Raw genomic sequence first — 25,657 nt, forward strand, 5'->3', positions numbered from 1 at the left:
TTGAGGAAGTGAAAGAGGAGCTCTTGGGGGTACGTAGGAATCGGACTGGAGGCAGCAGGCTTGGCCAGCCTCATGGGAGAGAAGGCCTTGTAGTAAGCCAGGGCACAGGGCTGAGGATGGGCAAGTTGTTGGATAATGAAGACTCCTGGTATGTGGTGGGAGGGGCTGGAGTGGATGGCTGGGGCCAGATCCTAAAGGACCCTAAATACCAGGTGGAGGAGTTTGGGTTTGATTCTAGGCTTGGGAAGGGCTGCCAAAGGGTTCTAAAGAAGAGTGGAAGGATTTAAGAAGGGTGGAGTGCTGTTATTAGAAGTAGGGACACAGGAGGAGGAAGAGCAGAAACTAGTAGGTTAGGTTTTGGACAAGTCAAGTTTGTATACTAGAGGGTCATTCATTCATAGAAGTAATTGAAGATTCTGGTCCAGAGCTTAGAAAAAAGTGTATAGAGTAGGTTTAGATTTGAGAGACCTGTGTGTGTTTATGTTATTTTGAAGCTGAGGGGGAGACATTATCAGGTGAAGAGGGTTCTAGATAGAACCTGGGAGCCCATCTGCAGCTAAGGAGCTAGTGGAGGAGACAGGATGCAGTCAAGAGGTCAGGAGAGGACCCAGAGGATGCAGTGAGAGGAAGGCCAGTGGGGCCAGAGGAAGATGGGTGTTTCAGAGGGTTGATCAGGATTGATCATTTCATTTAAGACAATCACCTTATTGTCTTTGTTTGCCATCATTGTTATATATCAAGCCTGAAATTTTATTTTGCTTAAAGACTTTGGACCAGCAACTCTTGGGTTTAGATCAGTGGTTCTCGATCCTCTGCATGCTAGTCACCAGAGTTACTTTTTAAAAAGTACTGATGCTTAGGCCTCTTTTAAGGAATACATTATTCCCCAGAGATTCTGATGTGATGGGTCTAGGGTGGGGAAAGCTGTAAGGTACTTCCAGTGTGCAGCCAAATAGAGAACCACTGGTTCAGGCTTTTGCAGTTTGCTTTCCTCACTTGTGCATTCGGTGCCCTGGTTGCCCACTGTGGTTGCTTCAGGAGTCTCCAGGCTTGCCATCCAGGGTGTTATTAACTGTGTACTCATGGGAAGCAAAACACTGTATAGCAACCTGCTCTATCTTGTGTTAATAGGTAGTCAGGTATGTTAGTCATTCCAGTGGTCTGAGTAATAGAGTTCATGATATACCCTAATTAGATTATGAATTTTCAAAGAATTATAGTCCTTAAATGCCAAAGCAGCATATTATTATTGTTGCTATTATTACTATTATCATTATTTTGTTTGCTAAAGACCTTCAAATACTGCAGGTTTGTTAAAGTTCTTGATTGTTTGGTACTGTAGATGTATGGAGATTCCAGCTCACAGTTTAGATGATAGAGTGCTGGGCACAGGAGTTAGCTTGCTGGCTGCATCAGATGCTTCATGATTCCCTTGACTCTGATTTTCTTTTATGTGACTGTTGTTTCAAGTCCTGGGAAGAAGGGACAGTCCGTAGATGCTTCAGCAGCATGTGAAAAGAGCTGGATGTACCACTTCTGGAGCATACAGAGATCATAGGTGAACTTAATCTGGGATTAGGGCTGAGTAGGGAAGGGCATGGTGAGGATTTTATCATCAGGTGTTCTGTAGGCCTGTGGGTGAGGGTGAGGGCCTTGCGGGGAAAGTGCACTAACGGATGTTACTGTCTACTGTGAACCAGGCTGCCAGAGCTGCTGAGGGAGAAAGCAGACAGAAGTTCTTCACCCAGGATATTAATGGCATCCTCTTAGAGTGAGTATCTTGTTTCTTTGTATCTGCTGTTACCATGCCTGGGTTCAGCAGTCTGGGGGAAATTGGGAGTACGATTCAACTATGTATGGGATAGGAAAGCACTGATGAGATTTTTAAAAATTGGTTTTTATTTATTCTTATTCTTTTAAAAAGGGTCGGGGGAATTCCCTGGCAGTCCAGTGGTTAGGGCTCTGAGCTTCTACTGCAGAGGGCATGGGTTCGATCCCTGGTTGGGGAACTAAAATCCCGCATGCCGCTAGGCAAGACCAAAAAATAAATACATACATACATACATACATAAATACAAAAATAAAAAAGGTCAGTGGCGGGGGACATCAAATGTTTGTCTCTAGGAAATGATAGACCATACTAATCTTAGGCAGCAGACATTATTAGAACACTGTACATAATAGTCATGGTGTGCTGGAAGAGGATTTTGTGCTACGCGTGAGATGAGAGGAGAGAGAAGGCGTTGCTTGCCCATCTCTGGGAAAAGTAAGAGACAGCTTGGTGCAGGCAAGGCCCTGCCCTCCTGGGGCACTCCTCAGCATACCTGGTCATTCTCCTCTTATTCTCACTTTTGCTCCCAAGGCCAGTGCTCATCATCCCGTAGCCCGTCTAACAAACACCCCAACCTCGGAGACATCACACTGTATGAATTGGATTAAAAAGAAAAAAAAAACAAAAACAAAAAAAGCCTCCACGTGTATAAATCCAAACCAGATTCTTTGTACCTGGCCCTCCAGCTTTGCCACCTTCTCTCCTGGTTGCATCATGTAGCAGAGGAAGCTTATTGCTCAGCAGCTGAGGATTTTGCACATGTAAGAACAGTTGTCAAGACTAGGGAACGTTCTAGCAAAGGACCTTGCCTGCCCAGAATGGAGACTGGCCACTTGGGTCAGGGAGCACCTGAGAGTCAGCACAGATGAGGGGTTTGTCTCCTGGAGCGTGCCAGATACAGAGAACTCAAGGGATTGAAGACAGACTGTGTTCTGCTCATCTAGATGGGGACACTGGAGGGATGAGGATTTCCCTGACTACCTAGTCAGGGACAGAACTTGGAAATGGAAAAAAAAAGAAACTCTGCTGGAAGGTATTTCCTGTTGACCCCAAGTAACTCAATTACCTTCCAGTTTGAAAGCATTTATGCTTTCTTTGTTTATGAAACTCAGAAATTCAGACCTTGTTCTTTTAGGCTCTGTTTTCTTGACACCTTTTTTTTTTTTTTTTTAATTATTTATTTATTTATTTATTTATTTTTGGCTTTGTTGGGTCTTCGTTTCTGTGCGAGGGCTTTCTCTAGTTGCGGCAAGCGGGGGCCACTCTTCATCATGGTGCGCGGGCCTCTCACTATCGCGGCCTCTCTAGTTGCGGAGCACAGGCTCCAGATGCGCAGGCTCAGTAGTTGTGGCTCACGGGCCTAATTGCTCCGTGGCACGTGGGATCTTCCCAGACCAGGGCTCGAACCCGTGTCCCCTGCATTGGCAGGCAGATTCTCAACCACTGCGCCACCAGGGAAGCCCTCTTGACACCTTTGACTTGGTCTTGTCTTTGACCTGAGAGCCTGACCCACTCTACCTAACCAAGCTTATTGGGTCTGGTGACTGCTGGAGGTCTGTTGTGCTGGCTGCTCATTTACACTGTGACAGGCGAGATAAGGCTTGGCTTGCTCTTGGCTCCTGCAGACGAAAGGAGCTGCGGTGAATAACTCTGCTCTGTTCTTCAGCATAGAGGCGCAGACCCGGGAGCTGAGCAGCCAGACCCGTTCCGGGGTATATGCCTACCTTGCTTCCTTCCTGCCCTGCAGCAAAGACACCTTGGTCAAGCGCGCACGAAAACTTCACCTCTGTGAACAGGTGGGTGACTTTGCAGTGGAGCCCCTTGGCTTCGGGGTGCAGCGGAGTGGGTGATGGAGTCTTCATAGATGCCACATCTGCTGCTGCGCTGCCTCCGTGCGATTATTCCTATAGTGTGTGCTCAGTGTAAGAAGTGATGCATAAACCAGACTTATGATATGTCCTGCTGTCCGCAGGGGGGGCGTCTGAAGGAGCCTCTCCAGAAGCTTAAGGAAGCCATTGGCAGGGCAATGCCAGAACAGATGGCCAAGTACCAGGATGAATGCCAGGCACACACGCAAGCCAAGGTCGCTAAGTAAGTGTGTCCCATCACTCCCTGCAGCATTCTGACCTCCTTTTCTTAGAAGTCCTGGGGGGTGGGGGGAGATGGTGGGCAGAAGGAAGCAGTTCTGCAGTGACCTTAGAGTCCCGCCTAATTCTTTCTACCTCCTAGGATGCTGGAAGAGGAGAAAGACAAGGAGCAGAGAGAACGGGTTTGTTCTGATGAGGAAGAAGATGAAGAAAAGGGGGGCAGGAGGATAATGGGACCCCGGAAGAAATTCCAGTGGAATGATGAAATCAGGTGTGCCCAAACTGGGACCTTGCCTCAGTGGAGGGTTTGTGGGGCCAGTGTCTGAGCATGTTCCCGTATTTCTAATGAAGGTTAGAATCATTTACTTTAATCAGGGCTGGTGAAAGCACATGATTGAAACCTTGAAGAAGCATTTGGGGTAGTTTAAAGGTTCTGACTTCTGCCCACTCTTCAGGGAGCTACTCTGTCAGGTGGTGAAGATCAAACTGGAGAGCTATGACCTGGAGAGGAACAAGGCCCAATCCTGGGAGGACTACGTGAAGGCATTTCTGGATGCTGAGGTCAAACCTCTCTGGCCCAAAGGCTGGATGCAGGCCAGGTGAGGGCCCACGAGCAGCCAGTGTGGTCAGTGTGACCATAGGGTGGAGCGTTCTTGCGGTAAAGAGATGTCTGAGTGATTCTTTTGCACCAGGCCCCAGAGCCCCACCCTCAGAGAGTCACCGGCTAGTGGACTCGACTCTGATTTCACCTGAGCGACTGGGGGCTTCTCCATCTCCCTTAGAAGAGGGAAGTTATCTGTGGGGTTTTGTCTTTGTCATTCTTTATCCCACTTCAGTTCAAAGTTGGCTGTATGCTTATCCCACTTCAACCTGCCCTTTCCTGAGATAATGGCTCCTACTAGAAGAAGTTGAGAGACAGATTCGTGTTAGGAACATTTTAATGTTCTGAACAGAATTCTTATTTGCAACTGGCAGGGGTGACTACTTCTTAGAGTTAAGTGCCAGACTTTCCTCACAGGCTACTTTGTGTTATATAGCTTCCCACGAATGGACTATGTCTGCAATACACAGAGAAAGTTACCTGGAACTAGTGTTCTTTAGAAAAAAAAATTTTTTTTTTTTTTGGTGGTAAAATACACTTAATGTAAGTTTAGCATCTTTAATTGCACAGTTCAGTGGTATTAAATACACTCACATTGGTATGCAACCATCACCACCATCATCTCCATCACTTTTTTCATCTTGTAAAACAAACTCTGTACCCGTTAAACACTAACTCCACATTTCCCTCTCCCCACAGACGGTGGCAGCCACCATTCTTCTGTTTCTATGATTTTGACTACTTTAAGTACCTCATATAAGTGGAATTATACAAAGTGTTTGTCTTTGTGTCTGGCTTACTCCACTTAGCATAATGTCCTCAGAGTTCATCCATGTTACAGCATGTGTCAGAATGTTCTTCCTTTTTAAAGCTGAATAATGTTTACTGTATGTATACGTTTCGCTTATCCATTCATCTGTTGATAGTACTTGTGTTGCTTCCACATTTAAGCTATTGTGAATAATGCTGCTATGAACACGGGCATACAAATATCTCTTCGAGACCCTGCTTTCAGTTCTTTTACATATATACCCAGAACTGGAATTACTGGATCATATGGTGATGTTGTGTTTAATATTTTGAGGCCTCATCATAATGTTTTTCATAGCAGCTGTTATCTTGTTACATTCCCACCACCAGTGCACAGGGTTCCAATTTCTCCACATCCTCACCAACACTTTTTTCTGTTTTTTTGGTAGTAGCCATCCTAATGGGTATGAGGTGGTGTCTCGTAGTTTCGATTTGCGCTTTGCTAATGATTAGTGATGTTGAGCATCTTTTCATGTACTTACTGGACATTTGTATATCTTCTTTGGAGAAATGTCTATTCAAGTCCTTTGCCCATTTTCTAATTGGTTTGCTTGTTTTTTTGTTGTTGAGTTTTAGGAGTTCACTTTATATTCTGGATATTAATCCCTTATCAGATACATAATTACCAAATATTTCTCTGTTCTGTGGGTTGCATTTTTACTCTTTGGATAGTGTCTTTCAACCTAGATGAAATGGACAAGTTCCTAGAAACACAAAACTTACCAAGACTAAATCACAAAGAAATAGCAAATCTGAATAGACCTATAACTATGTTTATTGTTTATTCTCTAGTTTGCTTATTTCTGCTTTAATCTTTATTATATCCTTCATTCTGCTAGCTTTAGGTTTAGTTCTTTTTCCACTCCCTTAAGTTGTAAGTTAGGTTGTTGATTTGAGACCTTTCTTGTTTCTTTTTTTCTTTTTCTTTTAAAAGTTAATTAATTAATTAATTAATTAATTTTTGGCTGCATTGGGTCTTCGTTGCTGTGCATGGGCTTTTTCTCTAATTGTGGCGAGCAGGGGCTACTCTTCATTGCAGTGTGTGGGCTTCTCATTGCGGTGGCTTCTCTTGTTGCGGAGCACAGGCTCTAGGCGTGCAGGCTTCGGTAGTTGTGGCATGCGGGCTCAGTAGTTGTGGCGCACAGGCTTAGTTGCTCCGTGGCATATGGGATCTTCCTGGACCAGGGCTTGAACCTGTGTCCCCTGCATTGGCAGGCGGATTCTTAACCACTGTGCCACCAGGGAAGTCCCTAAATTTCCCCTCTTATCACCACTTTTCACTTTGTCCCATAGGTTTTAGTATGTTGTGTTCTTATTTTCATTTGTCTTTTAAGTATTTTCTAATATTCCTTGTGATTTCTTCTTTGATCCATTGATTGTTTAAAAGTGTGTTCTTAAAAGTTGTTTTTGTCTAGTGTATCTGCCATTTGTTTTTTCCTCACAATTTTGTTAGTTTTCCAGTTTTCCTTTTGTTATTGATTTCTAACTTCATCCCTTTGTGGACAGAGAAGATACTTCTTATGATAGCTTTCTTTTATTTATTTTTTTATTATTTTTTTTTAGCATCTTTATTAGAGTATAATTGCTTTACAGTGTTGTGTTAGTGTCTGCTGTATAACAAAGTGAATCAGCTATATGTATACACATATCCCCATATCCTCTCCCTCTTGCGTCTCCCTCCCACCCTCCCTATCCCACCCCTCTAGGTGGTCACAAAGCACCGAGCTGATTTCCCAGTGGATAGCTATCTTTTAAAATCTACTGAGAGTTCATTTGTGGCCTAACATATTGTTTATGCTGGGAAATGTCCCATGTGCACCTGAGAATGTGTGTGCTGTTGTTGTTGGGTAGAATGTTCTCGATCTGTCTGTATCTGTCTGTATCTGTTGTTGGGTAGAATGTTCTGTATCTGTCTATATCTGTCCAGCTTTTATTGTAGAACTGTTTATTTCTCCCTTCAGTTCCGTCAGTTTTTGCTTCATATATTGTATTTTAATGGTCCGTCAGGTGCATGAATGTTTATAATTGTTATATCTTCTTGCTGTATTGAACTTTTTATTAATATATAATATTCTTCTTTATCTTTTGTAACCTTTTTTTTTTTTTTTAAGTAGAGGGAAGGATTATTTATGTATTTATTTATTTTTGGCTGTGTTGGGTCTTCGTTTCGTGCGAGGGCTTTCTCTAGTTGCGGCAAGCGGGGGCCGCTCTTCATCGCGGTGCGCGGGCCTCTCACTATCGCGGCCTCTCTTGTTGCGGGGCACAGGCTCCAGACGCGCAGGCTCAGTAGTTGTGGCTCACGGGCCTAGTTGCTCCGCGGCATGTGGGATCTTCCCAGGCCAGGGCTCGAACCCGTATCCCCTGCATTGGCAGGCAGATTCTCAACCACTGCGCCACCAGGGAAGCCCTGTAACCTTTCTTGATTTAAAGTCTACTTTGTCTGATATTAAGATAGCCACCTCTGCTCTCTTGGTTATTATTTGCATGGAGTATCTTTTTCCATCCTTTTACTTTTAATCTGTTCTTGTCTTTGGATCTCAGGTCTTTGGCTCTTTTTTTTTTTTTTTTTTTTTTTTTGGCTGCGTTGGGTCTTCATTGCTGCACGTAGGCTTTCTCTAGTTCTGGTGAGCAGGGGCTACTCTTGGTGGTTGCAGTGTGCAGGCTTCTCACTGCAGTGGCTTCTCTTGTGAGGTGCGTGGGCTTCAGTAGTTGCAGCATGTGGGCTTATTAGTGGCGGCATGCAGGCTTATTAGTTGCGGCACACAGGCCCTAGAGCATGTGGGCTTCAGTAGCTGCGGCGTGTGGGCTCAGGAGTTGTGGCACATGCGCTCTAGGGTGCGCGGGCTCAGTAGTTGTGGCACACAGGGTTAGTCGCTCCATGGCATGTGGGATCTTCCAGGACTAGGGATCGAACCCGTGTTCCCTGCGTTGGCAGGCGGATTTTTAACCACTGCGCCACCAGGGAAGTCCCAGGTCTTTGGCTCTTGTAGATAGCATATAGTTAGATCATGCGTTTTATCTATTCTGCCAGTCCCTGTCTTTTGATTGGAGTGTTGAATCATTTACATTTAAAGTAATTACTGATAAGAAGGGACTTACTTCTGTAAGTTGATCAACATACAAAAACTCTGCCCCCTTAACAGCTCTGCTGCTGTCACAAAAGTACATTTTTATACATTGTGTGCCCCAAAACATAAACTAATAGTTTTTTTTTTAATTAATTAATTAATTAATTAATTAATTTATTTATTTATTTATGGCTGTGTTGGGTCTTCGTTTCTGTGCGAGGGCTTTCTCCAGTTGCGGTGAGCAGGGGCCACTCTTCATCGCGGTGTGCGGGCCTCTCACTGTCGCGGCCTCTCCCGTTGCGGAGCACAGGCTCCAGACGCGCAGGGTCAGTAGTTGTGGCTCACGGGCTTAGTTGCTCCGCGGCATGTGGGATCTTCCCAGACCAGGGCTCGAACCCGTGTCCCCTGCATTGGCAGGCAGATTCTTAACCACTGTGCCACCAGGGAAGCCCAAACTAATAGTTTTTTAAATGCCTCCTAAGTTTTGTAGAAGACAAGATTTGGAGTTACAAACCAAAGGTACAGTAATAATAGCTTTTAAACTAATTTTTTAAAAAAAAATATTTATTTTATTTATTGGCTGCGTCGGGTCTTAGTTGTGGCACACGGGATCCTCGTGGCATGCGGGATCTTTCGTTGCGGTGCGCGGGCTCTTTGTTGCGGCACGAGGGCGTCTCTCTGGTTGTGACCTATGGGCTTCTCTCTAGTTGTGGCACGCAGGCTCCAGAGCACGTGGGCTCTGTAGTTTGTGGCACGCGGGCTGTCTAGTTGAGGCGCACAGGCTCAGTAGTTGCAGCGTGCTGGCTTAGTTGCCCTGTGGCATGTGGGATCTTAGTTCCCCCACCAGGGATCGCACCTGCGTCCCCTCCACTGGCAGGTAGATTCTTAACCACTGTACCACCAGGGAAGTCCCTTAAACTAATTTTTTTTCTTTAAATGTATTAGTCTCTTAAATGATGTAGAAAACAAAAAGTGTGGTTACAAACCATTGTTGTTATAACACTAGCTTTTCTAATGGTCATGTATTCACCTTTTTGAGATCTTTATTTGTGCATGTAGCCTTGAGGTGCTGTCTGGTGTCCTTTCATTTCACCTTTAGGACCCTTGAGCATTTCTTACAGGGTAAGTTTTTTTTTTTTAAATAAATTTATTTATTTTATTTATTTTTACTTTTGGCTGTGTTGGGTGTTCGTTGCTGCACGCGGGCTTTCTCTAGTTGTGGTGAGCGGGGGCTACTCTTCCTTGCGGTGTGCGGGCTCCTCATTGCAGTCGCTTCTCTTGTTGCAGAGCACGGGCTCTAGGCGCGCGGGCTTCAATAGATGTGGCACGTGGGCTCAGTAGTTGTGGCTTGCAGGCTCTAGAGCGCAGGCTCAGTAGTTGTGGCGCACGGGCATAGTTGCTCCATGGCATGTGGGATCTTCCCGGACCAGGGCTCGAACCCGTGTCCCCTGCATTGGCAGGCAGATTCTTAACCACTGCGCCACCAGGGAAGCCCTACAGGGTAAGTTTTTGATCATGAACTCCTTCAGCTTTTATCTATCTGGGAATGTCTTAATTTGTCCCCCACTTTTTTTTTAATTGAAGTATAGTTGATTTATATCTCCCCCACTCTTGAAGGTCAGTTTTGTCAGATATAGGATTCTTGGTTGACAGTATTTTTCTTTTAGTACTTTGAATATATCAGCCCACTGTCTTCTGGTCTTCAGAGTTTCTGATGAGAAATCTGCTGATAATCTTGTTGAGGATCCCTTGTGTGTGATGACTCAATAATATCTGGGTGCTTTCAATATTCTCTCTTTGCCTCTGGCTTTTGAAAGTTTGATTATCATGTGTTTTGGTGTGGGTCTCTTTGAGTTCATCTTACTTGGAGTTTTTTAAGCTTCTTGGGTGTTTATATTCATGTATTTACACTTACATTGTTTGCTTTCACATTTGGAAAGTTATCAGCCATTATTTCTTCACTATTCTCTGTGCCCCTTTCTCTGTCCTCCTTCTGGGACATCCACGCTGTGCTGGTGTGTGCTTGTCTGCTTGATGCTGTCCCACAGTTCCCTTGACTCTGTTCACTTTTCTTCAGTCTTTTCTTTCTGTTCCTCAAACTCGATAATCTTCATTGTCCTGTTTCACGTTCACTGTTTCTTTTTTCTGCCTGCTCAAAACTGCCTTTGAATCCCTCTACTGAATTTTTTTTGTTAATTAATTTTATTTATTTTTGGCTGCGTTGGGTCTTCATTGCTGTGCACGGGCTTTCTCTAGTTGTGGTGAGCGGGGGCTACTCTTTTGTTGTGGTGTGCAGGCTTGTCACTGCAGTGGCTCCTCTTGTTGCAGAGCACAGGCTCTAGGCGCGTGGGCTCAGTAGTTGTGGCTCATGGGCTCTAGAGCACAGGCTCAGTAGTTGTGGCGCACGGGCTTAGTTGCTCTGCGGCATGTGGGATCTTCCCGGACCAGGGCTCGAACCTGTGTCCCTTGCATTGGTAGGCTGATTCTTAACCACTGTGCCACCAGGGAAGCCCTGAATTTTTTTTTTTTAATATTTATTTGTTTTATTTATTTTATTTTTGGCTGCATTGGGTCTTAGTTGCAGCACGTGGGATCTTCTTTGCGGTACACGGGATCTTTGATGCACCACGGGCTTCTGTCTAGTTGTGGCGAGCAGGCTCAGTAGTTGCAGCACACAGGCTCTCTGTTTGTGGCGCACAGGCTCCAGAGCATGTGGGCTCTGTAGTTGCGGCACACGGGCTCTCTAGTTGCGGCTTGCATGCTCATTAGTTGTGGCACACGGCCTTAGTTGCCCCATGGCACGTGGGATCTTAGTTCCCTGATCAGGGATCAAACCTGCGTCCCCTGCATTGGAAGGTGGATTCTCTACCACTGGACCACCAGGGAAGTCCCCTCTACTGAATTTTTCACTTCAGTTACTGTACTTTTCAGCTCCAGAATTTCTTTTTGGTTTCTTTTCAGGTTTCCCGTCTCTTTATGGATATTTCCATTTTGTTCATGTGTTATTTTCTTGACTTTCTCCACATCTTCCTTTAGTTCTTTGAGCAGCTTTAATACAGTTGTTTTTGTCTAGTGTATCTGCCATTTGGTCTTTTTTTTTTTTTTTTTTTTAATTTTTATTTATTTATTTTTGTCTGCATTGGGTCTTCGTTGCTGCGTGAGAGCTTTCTCTAGCTGTGGCGAGTGGGGGCTACTCTTAATTGCGGTGTGCGGGCTTCTCATTGCTGGGGCTTCTCTTGTTGCAGAGCACGTGCTCTAGGCACGTGGGCTTCAGTAGTTGCAGCCCACGGGCTCTATAGTGTGGCTCACGGGCTCTAGAGCACAGGCTCAGCAGTTGTGGCACACAGGCTTAGTTGCTCCGTGCTGCCATTTGGTCTTTTTCAGGGACAGTTTCTGTTGAGTTGTTTTTTTTCCTTTGAACAGGCCATACATATTTCCTGTTTGTTTGTGTGCCTTGTGATTTTTTGTTGAACACCAGACATTTGAATCTAATATTGTGGTAACTCTGGAAATCAGATTCTCCCACTTCTATAGGGATTGCTTTTTTTTATACACTGTTTTTGCTTATCGGTTGTTGTTGTTGTTGTTGTAGGTTGTCGCTGTGTTGAGGATCAGCCTGATGTGTGAACTTAGTGTGTTACTCTTACGTCATTTCTGAGCTTTTTGCTGGTACATGCAGTCACTTTCTAATTTTTCCCATGTAGGTAGTTTTTTTTTTTTTTTTTCTTTAATGTCTGACACCAGAAAGGGGAAAATCAGAAAAAGAGGAGGTTAAAAGGTGGTGCCAGCCCTTTAAATCCCCTGGCAGTCACTTCAGCCCGAGGTGCAACAACAACAGCTGAGTGCACCTCCCACCTCTGTAATCAGAAGCAGTGATCAGCCATCAGAGCACAGATCCCTCATCTTTGGAGACCAGGGTCCTTTTTGCCCATGCTTGTTTCCACAAGCTGTGTGCAAGCTGCTCCAGGAACACCTGCACAGGCCGCTGGGTGGGGGATGGGCAGCTGCTACTGTGTTGAGACCTGAAATTAACCACAGTTTACTCATCTAAGTCTTCCCCTGGAAGTTGTAAGCCTTGAACAGCCTCTAGAGTTACAGAATAGTTCCGTCAGGTGGATTCTGCCAGGGTAGTGTTGTCCAGGTGGGCAGACCATTCCTGGTGCTTCCTACTCAGCCGTGTTCCCAGGACCCTCCTCTTGGAGCTAGTGAGTGTTCTTGGTTGGGCAGGCCTTTTCTTGTCTCAGTGTCCCTGTAAATAGAATTGCTCTTGTCACTTATAGATTGGACTCCTGAAGGTACATAGGGGAGGGCGTAAAGAAATTTTTGTTGTTTCTCTGGGAAAAGATAATGCCATGGGTCACTTCACATTTTTACTTTTGGAGAGGGATGAGAATAGGCAGTAAGGAAAGTGCTCCTGACTTTAGGGAAAAATCACTGTGAGAGGTTTGGGGGCAGACCCATAGCTTGTTTTGGTGAATTCTAGCTCCTTGGCTTTCAGGTGGCCAGCGCAGCTACTAAGGCCCTGTCACCAGCCCACTGACATTTAATGAGTGACAGCCGCTGAGTACCAGGGAGGTGACAAGGCTCTGAAAGCAGAGTCTGCTTTCAGGGGACTTGTGCACACTTCCCAGTGTTCTCTGTTTGTTCCAGGACTCTGTTTAAGGAGAGCAGACGAGGCCACGGGCACCTGACGTCAATCCTGTGAGTGTCTCAGTGTTTTTTCACTTGTCAGGACTACTGGCATTTTTATCTCCTTCGTGGATCTCCTCTGAACCTTTCCTGTGTTCATTCCTTTGAACAGGGCCAAGAAGAAAGTAATGGCCTCTTCCAAAATGAAGGTGAAGGTGAGTCAGCCTGCCCAGGTCACATGTCATCTTTTCTTATCTCTCTGCAGCCATGCTCCTGGCAGCTCATTGAACTTTGCTGGTCTTGTGGGGATAGCTCTTTGGGATTAGGTTGTACCAAGAGGCAGCCTGGCCCACAGGAGTGGCCTGGGGTCGGCAGGGCAGAGACCTGAGTCGGGCCACTAGTGCCCTTCAGCCCCAGTTCTAGGAAACAGCACCCACCTGGCCAGTTCCTGGGGTCGTTGGGGGTCAGGTGAGGTCCTCCTGACAGCCCTCTGAGGAGTGGTGAGCCCTTGCAAATGTGAAAGCGTCACAGTGTGAATTGTCCGAATCTCTTATGGAGGAGCACCATCCTGGTGAAGAGCAGGTGAGCCTGGATCTGCCCCGGGCAGGGCGGGAGGCTTTGTCCAGTTGGCTAGCAGACGTGGAGGGGACCGCGACGGTTGGAAATTAGAGACTGTGAGACGACTTTGATGTGGCAGAGATCTCAGTGTAGTAAAAATTGCCATTTCACCAAAACTCTTGCCAGTTCCTGAGTCTTTGTAGTGCACTTCACCATACCTGAACAGTCCAAGGGAACAAGCATGCAGATTAGTTATTCCTAAGAGTCTGTTGAGTTCCTCCAACATCCTTAAGACTCACTGCACCAAGTGCTCGGGAGGCGGGAGTGACAGGACAGACCCTGTTCCTGAGCCCACGGAGGAGACAGGTGCCGGGGAAACCAAGGAGGGAAAGAAAACTAAGGCAGTTCCCCTGCCCCACGTCATTTTCTGATTGTGGCTAGGAGCACTGAGGTAGTATGAGGGCCAATAAGGAGAACATCTCTTTGCTCGAGTCTTGTAGTTTTTCAGAAACAGAGCGAAGAGTTTCCCTGTGGAGGTGTGTGTGCGTGCCTGGGTCAGCCCAGCCCCAGCCCCAGGCGTGGGCAGAGGGTGGCGGGGTTGCGGCATTTCCAAGTTCACACATGCTTAGCACCTGCTCCTTTCTTCCCTGGCTTTGTGATCCACAGGAAAGCCTGCTGCTTTGTCTTGTATTCTCATGCGTATGTCCTGTCAGCAGGGCCAGTGTTGGCATCTTTGGACATTTGTAAACATCGGCCTTTCTGCTTTCCTTTAGGAATCATTGACTAAGCCTGATAAAAAGGCTTCCGTCCCATCAGGCCAGATTGGCAGCCCCCTTGCTTTGCCTTCAGAACACCTGGGAGGAGGCCTGAGCATTGGGGCTGCAAACAGGGAGCTCTCATCCCAGGCATCTGGCAGCCTTGCTAATCCTGCTCCTATCAACGTGGAGGACTCGTTGGATGGAGACTTGATCCGTAATTCGGCCTCCTCGTTGGAGGCTGTGTCCAAGGAACTGGCTGTACTGAACAGCAGAGCCAGCGGGAGCTCTGAGTTCACACTGCCTGCACCCTCAAAAGTGCCTGCAGAGAAAGTCACAGGTGTTTTATGTACGGAAGAAAAAAGGAACTTTCCGAAGCCCAGCCCTTCTTCTGCCCCACCACCCTCTAGCTCCCTGCAGTCACCCCTCAATTTTCTGGCTGAACAGGCTCTGGCACTGGGGCAGTCCTCTCAGGAGAAAAAACCAGAGAGTTCTGGCTACAAAGAACTGTCCTGTCAGGCTACCCTCAGCAAGGGCCTGCCAGAAGTGCAGCAGTCCAAAGCAAAGCACCACAGTTTGCCACGGACGTCTCACGCACCCCAGGCAGGAGCTCCTGTGCCCAGCCCCCAGGTCAAAGTCTTTCATGCAGGCACTCAACAGCAGAAGAGCTTCACCCCGCCAGCTCCGTTTGTCAATAAGCTTCAGGGCCCAAAGCCTGCCTCCCCTCAGTGTCACCGTTCCCTCCTCCAGCTCGTCAAGACAGCTACCAAAAGCCAGAGCTTCCATCCTTCCACGCCAGTGTCTTCAGGAGGCACACCAGCCTCCAGCAGCAGCTCTCATAAGACCCCAGCCTCGTCCTCCACTGCCCTGAGCCATCCAGCAAAACAGCACTCAGCCAGCTCTTCAGGGCCGTCTTACAAGAACAGTCCCTTTGCCGGCTCTATCTCCAAGCACGGGGTTTCTTCTGGCAGCTCTTCCTCTGGAGGAGCACCAGTCCAGAGCTCTGCTTCCGGGAGCTTGCTCCCTGCTGTGCAGCCTCCCTCCACAGGACAGTCCGCCAGCCGGCCCATCCCAGGCTCTGCAGTGAAAAAACCGCCTATTTCCCAGAAGTTGACCCTGGTGGCCCCTCCAGGTGGTCCAAATGGAGATTCTAGTGGGGGGACCCAGGGAGTGGCCAAGTTACTGACCTCCTCCCTGAAGCCCAGTGCGGTGAGCAGCGTGACATCGTCTACCTCCTTGCCAGTGAGTATCTTGAAGCAGCCCTCTCCTCGTGGGCCTTGTGGGCAGGGCCGCTGGCCTTGTTCTGGTCAGAGAGTGAGATCTGACGCTGAAGGTCAGGTAGGAACAGAGCCCGGAAATTGGAAGGAGGACCGGGCTTCCTGTTTCCAGGTTTCTACTTTTCTGGTGGCAGGACTCCCAGTAGAGCCTGAAACTTCTCCTTGGGAGGACAAGTGGAGGGAAAGGACTGGTCAGCACCATGTTTGCAGGGAGGCTATGGATCTGGATGGCATAGAATGAGCTAGAAAACTTTCCTTTCATAGCCTCCTGCCTGTCCATCTCTCCAAGCAAGTAAATGAAATGCATACTGTCTCTCAGATCATTAATTATGTGGAGATATTCATGCCCTAGGAAGATCAGTACCTTCTAAGAATGATCCTTTGATTGGGTTTGGAAAGACTCTGTAGGTCAGACAAAGGCGATTTGACAGAGTCCAGTGGTTAATGAGGTTTGCCTGTAGGTGATTACAAGAAGTTTGGATGCAGGTTGGGGAAATGAGAGCGAGCTTATTTTTTTCTCCATTTTTCCAATATATAAGACAACCATGTGGTTGGAAAGGACAAAACTATAGAAAGGTGTGTTGAGCAAAGTTTCACTTGCCTGTGCCCTCCTCCTACACCCCCTGTAACTGTTCCTTAGTTTCCAGGTTTTTCCTGTTTCTTTCTAAAAACAAAGATTAATACTTACAAATGTGTGTGTGTGTATGTTTTATGGATATAAGTATACACATACACATATTCCTATATACTTGTATTTGTGGGTATCCTTCCCTTTCTTTCTTGCACAAGGAAGGCATATTTAACACCTGCTTTTTAAAATGAACTCTGTTCTGGGAGCCCTTCCATGCCAGTTCACAGAGACTGTCTTCCTCCTCCCTTTGGGGCTGCAGTGGAGGGGGTTCCTTCACAAGGGGCGGCTGACGTGCATGTGTCCCCCCAGGTATGGTAACAGGTTTGGTTTGTGAGTGAGCTCTGGATGGGGCTGGAGTGCTGATCCCTTTGTGTGCTTCCTCCCCAGAAAGGAACGAGTGGGGCTGTGCTGCTGACCAGCTCCTCACCCTTAAATCTACTGTCTTCATCCTACAAGGCAGGCAGCCCAAAGCTGCCTGGGGCCTTGAACTCGAACCCCTTGGGGATTATCTCCCAGCTCCCCCTCCACGTAATCTCCTTTAGTGCTGACTCCTCCGCTAAAGCAGGGGTCTCCAAGGATGCCATCGTCACAGGCCCTGCCCCTGGGACGTTCCACCACGGCCTCGGCCACAGTAAGTGTCTCCTTCCTCCCCACACTGGAGGTAAAGAAGGTGCCCCAGTGCCTCTGTGTGACCCACAGGTTCTGTTGTCATGTGCTGGGTTCCTGTGTTTGTCTGGTGTGTGACCGTGGGCAGCCTTCCCGGGGACCCTGCTGAGCCACCCCCTAGGGGTTTCCATCCAGAACCAGTGCAGTAGGTCGCCTGGGGCTCTGGAGCGCCGAGGATGCTTTCCACTCCTGTCTTCAATGTGTGTGCTTTGTTCTTCTCTCCCTTCCTGTTTCCTCTCAGGTCTCCTGGCTGGCTTGCACTCCAGCCCGCCCCGCGCAGCGCCTCTCCCACACGCTGCCGTGTCTACCCACATCCCGCAGAGTCTGCCAGGTAATTTCCAGGTGGTCAGAGTGCCGCATGCACTGTGGGCCATTCCCCTCCCCCATCAGAGGCCTTGTCTGCTGCCAAGGACGTAAGTGTCTGCCTCTCATTGTCACCATGTTGTGTGGGTTTGTCCTCTGAGGCTCGGCTCTGTGGGTACTCAGACTGAGGTACACAGGCTCTGTCTACCGCTGTGACATCTCCCGGGTCAGCCTTGCCCTCTGTGATCACAGAGGAAGTCATGATGGCCTGTGTACAAGGCTGAGGAGTTTCCCACCCATAGCTCAGCATTTCCTCTTTAATTAACAAAAACTAGAAGGGTAATGGTGCTGATTTCCCAAGGGCTAGTTGGGGCACTACCGGCCTTTAGGTTCACACTGCTACCCCTTCTAGGGGGTACCAGCTAACAGAAGACTCTAAATTTAGTTTAAGTAAAAGGGAAAGTCCAAGTAGCAGCAGCAGGTGACAGTGGCAAGGCTTCGGGAGGGACCCTTATCCGATGTCAGCATGTGTCCAGGAGAGGAGCAGCTTTCGCTTCAGTCCAGGTGTCAACGCAGAGATTTGGGATCACGACACGACTGAGGCAGCGTTCCCTGTCTTCCCTGGGTCTCCTCTCCATAGAGCAGTGGCTTTCAGAGAGGGACTGGCCTACGGCCCTAGGTTCATAGCTGTGAGAAGAGGGCCCTGAGCCAGCACCTGCACAGTTGAGTGGTCTGCCTTGCCCTGTCCTGGGACCTTGGCCCTTAGGCACACGTAATGCAGTGCTGCTGGGAACCCTCACGGGATCTTGGTTTTGGCCTGCTGCTCTTCTTACTACTCTAGACCTGTTCCAGAAACGACCTGGGGGCTACATTGCTCAGGGGAGAGCCATTCTTGAGGAAGCTGAACCTGGGTAGCCCTGGTGGACGGGTCCTGGGTAGATGTGAGGCGGGGAGCTGCCCAGCTGGACGTGCCTGGGACCTGCCGTGCTGAGAGCTTTGGCCCCGTGTCCGCCTCCAGATGTGCCGTGGGTCCCTGGCCCTGTGTCCTGAGGCTGACATGTTCATAGTGACTGCCAGAGGCCAGCTGGATGCAAGAATGGACTGTAAATCCCCAAGATGGAAATGTTGCTTTTTCAGAGAAAGAAAGTGGGGGGCTAAGCCTGTATCAGCAGTTAAACTCCGTTTTCCTCTGGAGAAGCAGTCAGATGCAGGGACTCATTCCACAAGCTGGTGGTCACAGAGCCATCCAGGCGAGAGCTTGTGGCTGTTGAAAGATTGCACTTTCTCTGCTTTCCAGAACACTCTTTCAAACAAAATAATTGAAGAGCCATTGAAAACATGACCATTGGTCTGTGGTATTTTCAGCAAAAAAGGGAAAAGCGTTTTCTTGTACCATTTCCTACCTGTTTTTCCTCTGGGTGTTGAAACGCTATCTGAAAAGCATCTATGCTAAAACAGGCTATTTGAATATCTCTCTTTTAGACATTCTTTGCGTTGTAGGATTGAGTGACTGACTGTCAGTGAAAAGCTGTCTGCTTGTTCCAGCTGTGACTTGTATCTGCTTTGCTTTCTTTCCCACGTGGACTCAGAATGCCAGTGCCTTTGAGCTTGTCCTTTTAGGACCTGAGGGTCTTTGATGGTGTGGTTGCTCACTGTGCTTTTCAGTCCTCACCATGGAGTCCGGCTCTGCCCGGGGATGACAGCTGTGGCTGAGAACTGGAGTGGCCCGTGTTGCACAGCAGAGTCGCGGTTCTGTGAACACGGTGCTCAGCCAGCAGCTGCCCTCCCAGCGCGTGGCACTCTGCACGCACCGCAAGGAGCAGCACACTCAGATAACCTGCCAGTGTGTCCGGCTCCTTTGAGCCTTAGAACATTCAGTGTTCAGGGGCTTTTGCTATTTAAGAAGTGATCCCCTTGAGGTTTGGTTACTGGTGCCTTAAGGGAATCAGAGATCCTGAAAATCTTAACGCTCTGTTTGTGCTTACTCTTTTTCAGATGCTTCTCAGCTTCATGGGAAAGGGCCCAGTGTACCACGGAAATTGTGACTTTCAAGGGAAAGGCTGGAAGCTGAACGAGTAGGTCTCGGAAGTCGGATAATAACTATGCTCTTTCTGCCATTGATTTTCTTCTGGAGAAGGCATGAGTGCTAAGTGGAGCGTCTCTTGGCACGTGTGATGTGCCTTCAGTTAGGGGAGCAGCCCCGTGCTTCTCTGGAGGCCCTGACCAGCCTGGTGCTCCAGGCCTCTCAGCTCTGTTGCAGACAATCGTCGGAGGGGCAGCGCTAGGCTGGGGAGTGTGCCGGGTCGTGTTCAGAGCTCTGGTGGTGGGGCAGAGCAGGTGGCGCACCTGTGCTTCACATCTGCCCGACCCCCTCACATTTGGTCAGAGTACCTCATGGCACCCTACTGGTCCGGGCTCCTTCTGGCCACAGTGGGCTCCCTGGATGGTCACGGTGTCCGTCCATCCTCGGGCTGTGTGCTCAACAGGACAAACCCAGCTAACATCACAGCTGGGAGATGTACCTTGTTCTTTGAAAAATACACCCAACGTGTGCTCATCGTGAGGGCCCGTCTCTCCACTGAACATGACAATGAAGCTCTTTTAGAGAAAAGACCTTTGTAGATTCAACAATTGTGGTAGGATTTTTAAAGACACTTATTTTTGGCTCAGTTTTCATCCTTACCATTAAATGCATTGGATAGAATGGGACTATTCTTCGCAAGTCATGTTGTTCCTAGGAAGACATAATTCCAGTGCCTTTATGGTGGAGCAGAATTAGACACACATCCATTCAGCCCTCTGAGTGGATCTCAGATGAAGACCTTTTTTAAAGAGATGTCTGTATTTAAGACATAGCCAGTTTGAGTTTTTTATGGTTGCACATCATAATCTGTGCCGTCCTGACTTGAAGGTCATCTGGGCCCACAAATCCCAGGCCCCAGTTCAGCCAGGGCCCCCACTTTGTTTTTCCAGAGTTCATACAGGTGGACTGCAGAGCCCCAGAGCCCTTCTTCATCTCTTCGAGGGCCAAGGATATGAGGGGTTCCAAGTCGCAGGTAGACATTCCAGTTTATTTAAAAACCATTCTCAGGCAGAGCTGCAGGAACAGGCCTCCGTGAAGCATCTGCCGTGTAGAAACAGGCCTGGAGGTCCTGGCTCTCCAGGCAGCAGGGCTATGCATTGACTTCAGGGTGACATGCTGACGAGCTTGGAGAGCACGTCAGAGACAGATTGGGACAGTTACCCCAGAGCTCAAGTCATCCCACTGTTCCCACTCACCCAGTGGCTGCTTCACAAAGATTTTACGGCGCTTGCCTGTCCTGTGCAGTCTGAACTGACTGCTCTAGCTAAGTGACTTCTGATACGTTGAGAGTAAACAGCCTCCTCAGAATGTACGCCTGTGTGGAGACATGGGCAGCTCTCTTGGTTCCTGACTCCCAGGATACAATGCTTGGTAACTCACGATTCACACAGAGGTTGCCTGGTTTCCAGGGGGAGCAAGACCTCTGCCAGCTAGTCGGCCAGGCCTGTGCTCTTTTTTACATAAAAACCAACATGTGTTTCACATTGGGCTAAGTGGATTCCTTATCCCTTTATTATATCTATTTTTTGCAACTTGGGTTTCCAGTTTACAGAATAGTCTTAGGTAGTAGCAAAAGAGCCAAAGAAGAGATTTGTATTGCTGAGCTCAGAGCCGCGCAGAGGCCGTCCGTGAACGCTGAGCAGCAGGAGAACACCCTGGTTCCCTTCCCTGCAGTGCTCCCTCCTCCCCGAGCACCACTGAGTGTGCGGCTGGAGCAGTACCCTCATTTCTTAGGAATCTAGTGATGCCTCTTGCCTCAGGGAAACGTTTCTTTGATGGGGAGTTTATGAGGTTTCTTTTCCTTGTTGATGCTTTATTTGTGGTAACGAAAGAGTGAATGACTTAAAGAGCCACGGCAAGGCAGGTCTGTTGGCGGAGCAGGCTCATGGGCCACGGCGCTGCAGGGCTTTCCTTGCCGGCGTTTCTTGGGTGTGAAAGGGCTGTGGCTTTCATGCAGCGACTATGTTGGTGTTGGGGGTGGTGTGGAAATTGTTAATCTTGTATAAAACCACCCAATAAATTGTTCCAAGGTTTCCAAAACATCGTTTCTCATTTATTTCCTTTTACCATATTTGCAAGTAATTCTTTCTCCCTTAGGAGCTGGTATGTAGGGAACATTCATTTTGGCTAAAAGCCAAGAGGGTGTTGGAGAATAAGCCTCACATGCAAAAGAGGAAGAAACACACTTACCATGAAATTAGAATCAAGCCACCAGGTGTTTATTTTTGCGCTATAAATAGAATTCCCTATTACTTCCCATTTTCTTACATAATACGTGAGATACAGAGGGCCCGAAATTTGTTTGGTAGAAAATCAACCGTGGAGTTTACTAAATGGCAGTGAGATAAGAAGCAGGACTAGGCACCGAATCTAAAGCTAACAGCAACACAGTCCACTAGGAAAGTACTTTAATTTCAGAACATGAAACGTTCCCTGATGGTGCGTTTTCTTGGGACAGTCTGGCTTGACAGTTAAGCTTCATTCGAGCACCAGGGTCAGATGCTGTTCTGGTTTCTTTGCACCTTTTCTGGCATAGAGCCCAGATCCGTCCCCCCAGAAGGCCTCTGACGAAGAGTCGGCTGAGCCAGAATCCCGAGGGGTGTGAATGCAGGTCACAGGCCTGGGGAGCTGTTGCTTTGCTGAAGGGAGGCCTTTCTGCCCTTTCTGCCCTAGAGTTTCTCCTGCTGGGTGTGGAGGCCAGTGCTACATGGAGCGGGCTTGTCCACCCCAGTTGTTGGTCGTCGTGTGCTTTAGTAGTTTTCAGTTGCTTCCAGGTATCACACAAGGAGTCTGTTTATGGGACTGTGTGGGAAAAGGAGAAAGAAGAAGGGCACTGCGGGTTTGAATCATCGGGAGATGAAGCAGGTCACTCACCTGGTTGGATGACGGTTCAGCAGGTGCCTGTCCCGCTTGTGGTTGAGCTGTGCTCTGAGCAGCTGGGGGACACACGGGGTTGGTTCTGCACGGATTAAGAGCTGCACGGGGCCAGGGAGAAAAGATACCGAGGAGAGTACTGGGCAGGAGAGAGAGCCAGCATCTGCTTCCAGGAAGGTGAGGGTGGGGCCGTGCCTACTTCTCCCCGGACACCAGGACGGCCAGCTCCTGGATGGACATATCCTTGTTGACGTAGCGGTCGTACTGGGCAGGGGTCAGCCTTCCGTTCTGCAGGGCCTCTTCGATGGAGAACTTCTTGCCAGACTTCCTGTCATGGATCACGGAGGACTCCCCGTTGGGACCCTTGACGGAGATTTCCTCCCAGTCGCACTCCTGGTTCCTGAGTTTCACAAACATGTTCCAGTCGATGAGGCCGGCCCGGTGGGCTTCCTCTGGGGACAGTTCGCGGCCCGAGTCGGGGTCGATGACCACGATGGAGCGCCGCAGGTGGTTCTCTCTTTGCTCCCGCTTGATGGCCACGGAGCCCAGGCGCCGCTGCAGCTCGTCGATCTCCAGGTCTTTGTCTCTGGAGAGCTGCCTGAGGTCGTCCAGCTCCTGCTCCAGGGACTGGAGGCGGCAGTCGAGCTGCGCCCCGGGATCCGCTGCCACCGGCATGCTCCTTAGGCCCCGCGTCTCCGCCACCGCCATCTCGATTTCGGACTGGAGCCTGCGGGCCTCGAGCTGCAGGCTCTGCCTCTCCAGCTGCAGTTTGTGGTTCTCTTCCCTCAGGAAATCCAGCTCCTTGGATGACTTGGAGTTACAGAACTCCAGCTCCGACAGCTTGGCCTCCAGCCGGCTCACCTCCGCGTCCAGCACCCTCTTGCTGTGGCTCTCCGCCTCCATGCTGCTCTTCAGCTTCTGAATCTCCTGCTCGGTGTCGCCTCTCTCCACCTGGATGCTCTTGGAGAAGACCACCTTCTCCTTGACCTCCATCTTCTCCAGGTGCTCCAGCTTTTTCTTCAGGGTCTCGAGCTCACGCTCCAGGACCTGCCGCTGGTGCCGCTCTTCCTCCAGCTGCAGCGCGAGCAGGGTGTGCTCCCGGGCCTGCTGGGGGTCCTGCTGCAGCACCACCTTCTGCTTGAGGGTCACCTTTTCCCGGGCCTCCCCCGCCTCCTCCTCCAGCTGGGCCAGCCGCTGCTTCAGGTGCTGCACCTCCAGCTCGGCCTCCCTGCGTGCCTGCCGCTCGCACTGCAGCTCCTCCAGCTGGCGCCCCAGCTCCGCTCGCCTGCGCTGCAGCTGCTGCAGCTCCCCGCGGAGGCCATCGATCTGCTGCAGCTCCGCGTCGATGCTCTCGGTGAAGGCGTTCACCTCGGCCTGCAGGCCTGGCTCCTCCTCGTACCTGACGACCTCCTGCTGCACCGTCTTCTCCTTCACCTGGGAAAGCTCTTCCTCCTTCTGTTTGATTTTCTCCTCCTGGGACGCCCTCTCTCTCTCCAGATCCACTTGCTTCTTCTGTTCCTCGGACAGCTGGGCCCTCAGAGACTCCACTTCCTCTTTGGTCTGGGGGTCTTCCTGGAACTGCAGGATCTCCTGGACCACCTCCTTGGTCTGCACCTGGGGTTTGGCCTCTTTCAGGGACTGGATCTCCTGCTTCAGCTGGTAGATCTCCAGGTCACACCTTTCGATGAGTCTGGTCTTGTCGATGATCTCCTCCCTGAGCCTCTGAAGCTCCTTCTCCATCTCGGGGTCGGTCTTGTATTTGATGACCTCCTTCGTCACTTCCTTGACCTCCACCTGGGGGCCCCGCCTCCGGAGCACCTCCAGCTCGCTCTGGTAGCCCTTCAGCTGCTCCTCGGCCCCCCGGTACTTGCACTCCTGCTCGACCAGCTCCAGGCGGAGGTTGGCCACCTCACTCTCTGCCTTGGGGTCTGGCCGGACGATCTCCCGCACTTTCTCCTGCACGACCACTTTGGCGTTTTCCTCCTCCAAGGCCCAGATCTTTCGGAGCAGCCCTGTTTTCTCCCTCTTGTTGGCACGAGCCTTGGCGGCCTCGTCCTCATACTGGCGTGTGAGGTCACTCACCTCCCTCTCGGTTGCCACATCCTTCTCCACCTTGAGCACCTCCTTGATGGTGATCTTGCCCTCGGCCATGGCCCGCTCCTTCTCCAGCCTCTTCAGCTTGTCCTGGAGGAAGCTCAGCTCCTCCTCCTGCTTCTCCCTGAGCTGCTGCTCCCGCTGCCCGTCCTCCTGCAGCTTCCGGAACTCTGCCTCCAGCTGGGGGTCATTCTGCAGTTTCACCACCTCCTTCTCGGTGACCTTCTCCCGCACCTGGTTCTTCTCCTGGGCCAGGGCTGCGATGCGCTGCTGCAGGAGGAGCGCCTCTGCCTCCCGGCTGCCTTTCTGCCGCCGCAGCTCCTCCAGCTCCTCCCGCAGCCTCAGGACCTCGCTGGCCTGGGTTTGGTCCGGCTCGATGCGCAGAACCTCCTTGACCGTGTACTCCTGCCCCCCGTCCCTGGCCTCCTGCTCCAGGGCGCGCAGCCGCAGCTGCAGCGCCTCCAGCTCCTCCTGAAGCAGCTGGTTCTTGCGCTGCTCCTCCACCAGGGTCTGCTGCGTCTGCCGGAGGCTCTCCTCCAGCATGGGGTCTGGCACCTTCTTGAGCACCTCCTTCCTCACCACCGCATTCTGCGGGCTCTGGTTCTGCAGGGTCCGGATCTCCTCCTGGGCGCTCCTGACCTCATTCTCCAGCTGCTGCCTCCGCTCCGCCTCCTCGTCCAGCTCCTTCTGAATCTTCCACGTCTCCTCTGCTCCGGAGCCCGGCTTGCTCCCGGGCAGGGCCTCATGGCTCATGCCTGCCTCAGGCTGCTGGGAAGGAGGAGACAGCACAGGGTTAATGCCGGACTCTGCACGGCCCGACCCCACCTGGCCACCCGCCAGAGGTCAGACTGCTTGTCCTGCGGTCCCTAGGAGACCCCCTCAGTGCCGGGTTCACTAGAGTCCTAGACTTCCTTTTGAAAATGGTAAAACAACTAGTTTAAATGCATCTGGGAAAATATTTTAAAACCACAGAAGAGTGTGAAGCAGAGGCTGTCTGTCACCTCTGGTCCTGTTCCTACAGGATACTATCACCTTTGAGACACGTATGTTTTTGCGTGTGACACGTATTTATTTTTTCCACACTAACGGTGATGCCTGTTCTGCACACTGCTTGTTGCACTTATGGGAGAATCTGCAGCGGCACAGAGAGTGCCACCCCGTCGTGTGACAGCTTCGTCATTTTCCATTGTGTGGACAGACCCTGGCTCAGTCGCACACCCATTGCTGGTGAATATTGAGTTGCTTCCACTTTCTTAACTATTACAATGTTGTCGTTAACATTTTGGGCTTTTAAAAATAAGTTACCTTTTTCTGGGTACTCAGCAAATGTTTGAGGGATGGGACACGTAGGTTGGACTCATGTCCACAGGGGCACAGGCGTGGGCTGGCG

The 25,657-nt window shown here is 49.7% G+C and overlaps 2 protein-coding genes across 11 annotated transcripts in view; one reads left to right on the top strand and one right to left on the bottom strand.

Moving 5' to 3' along the window:
• The window catches only part of UBN1 (ubinuclein 1), a 37,955-nt gene extending 16,616 nt beyond the window's left edge, over window positions 1–21,339 (top strand). For 6 of the 7 annotated variants that reach the window (XM_036824474.1, XM_036824475.1, XM_036824477.1 and 3 more), the window contains 11 exons: window positions 1,701–1,771; window positions 3,498–3,627; window positions 3,804–3,922; window positions 4,061–4,189; window positions 4,374–4,517; window positions 13,048–13,098; window positions 13,199–13,241; window positions 14,358–15,581; window positions 16,635–16,878; window positions 17,155–17,244; window positions 19,212–21,339. In XM_036824474.1, the coding sequence (XP_036680369.1) occupies window positions 1,701–1,771; window positions 3,498–3,627; window positions 3,804–3,922; window positions 4,061–4,189; window positions 4,374–4,517; window positions 13,048–13,098; window positions 13,199–13,241; window positions 14,358–15,581; window positions 16,635–16,878; window positions 17,155–17,244; window positions 19,212–19,261 (2,295 nt within the window). In that variant the 3' untranslated portion in view covers window positions 19,262–21,339. Of the gene's footprint in view, window positions 1–1,700; window positions 1,772–3,497; window positions 3,628–3,803; window positions 3,923–4,060; window positions 4,190–4,373; window positions 4,518–13,047; window positions 13,099–13,198; window positions 13,242–14,357; window positions 15,582–16,634; window positions 16,879–17,154; window positions 17,245–19,211 lie in introns of those variants that run through there. The other variant, XM_036824476.1, reaches the window with a different exon arrangement.
• Window positions 21,340–21,474: 135 nt separating this feature from the next.
• The window catches only part of PPL (periplakin), a 47,481-nt gene continuing 43,298 nt past the window's right edge, over window positions 21,475–25,657 (bottom strand). For 3 of the 4 annotated variants that reach the window (XM_036824473.1, XM_036824472.1, XM_036824469.1), the window contains one exon: window positions 21,475–25,035. In XM_036824473.1, coding sequence (XP_036680368.1) covers window positions 22,369–25,035 — 2,667 coding nt within the window. In that variant the 3' untranslated portion in view covers window positions 21,475–22,368. The remainder of the gene's footprint in view (window positions 25,036–25,657) is intronic. The other variant, XM_036824470.1, reaches the window with a different exon arrangement.

The sequence above is a fragment of the Balaenoptera musculus genome, chromosome 15, assembly GCF_009873245.2.
Source record: "Balaenoptera musculus isolate JJ_BM4_2016_0621 chromosome 15, mBalMus1.pri.v3, whole genome shotgun sequence".
Classification (NCBI taxonomy): Eukaryota; Metazoa; Chordata; class Mammalia; order Artiodactyla; family Balaenopteridae; genus Balaenoptera; species Balaenoptera musculus.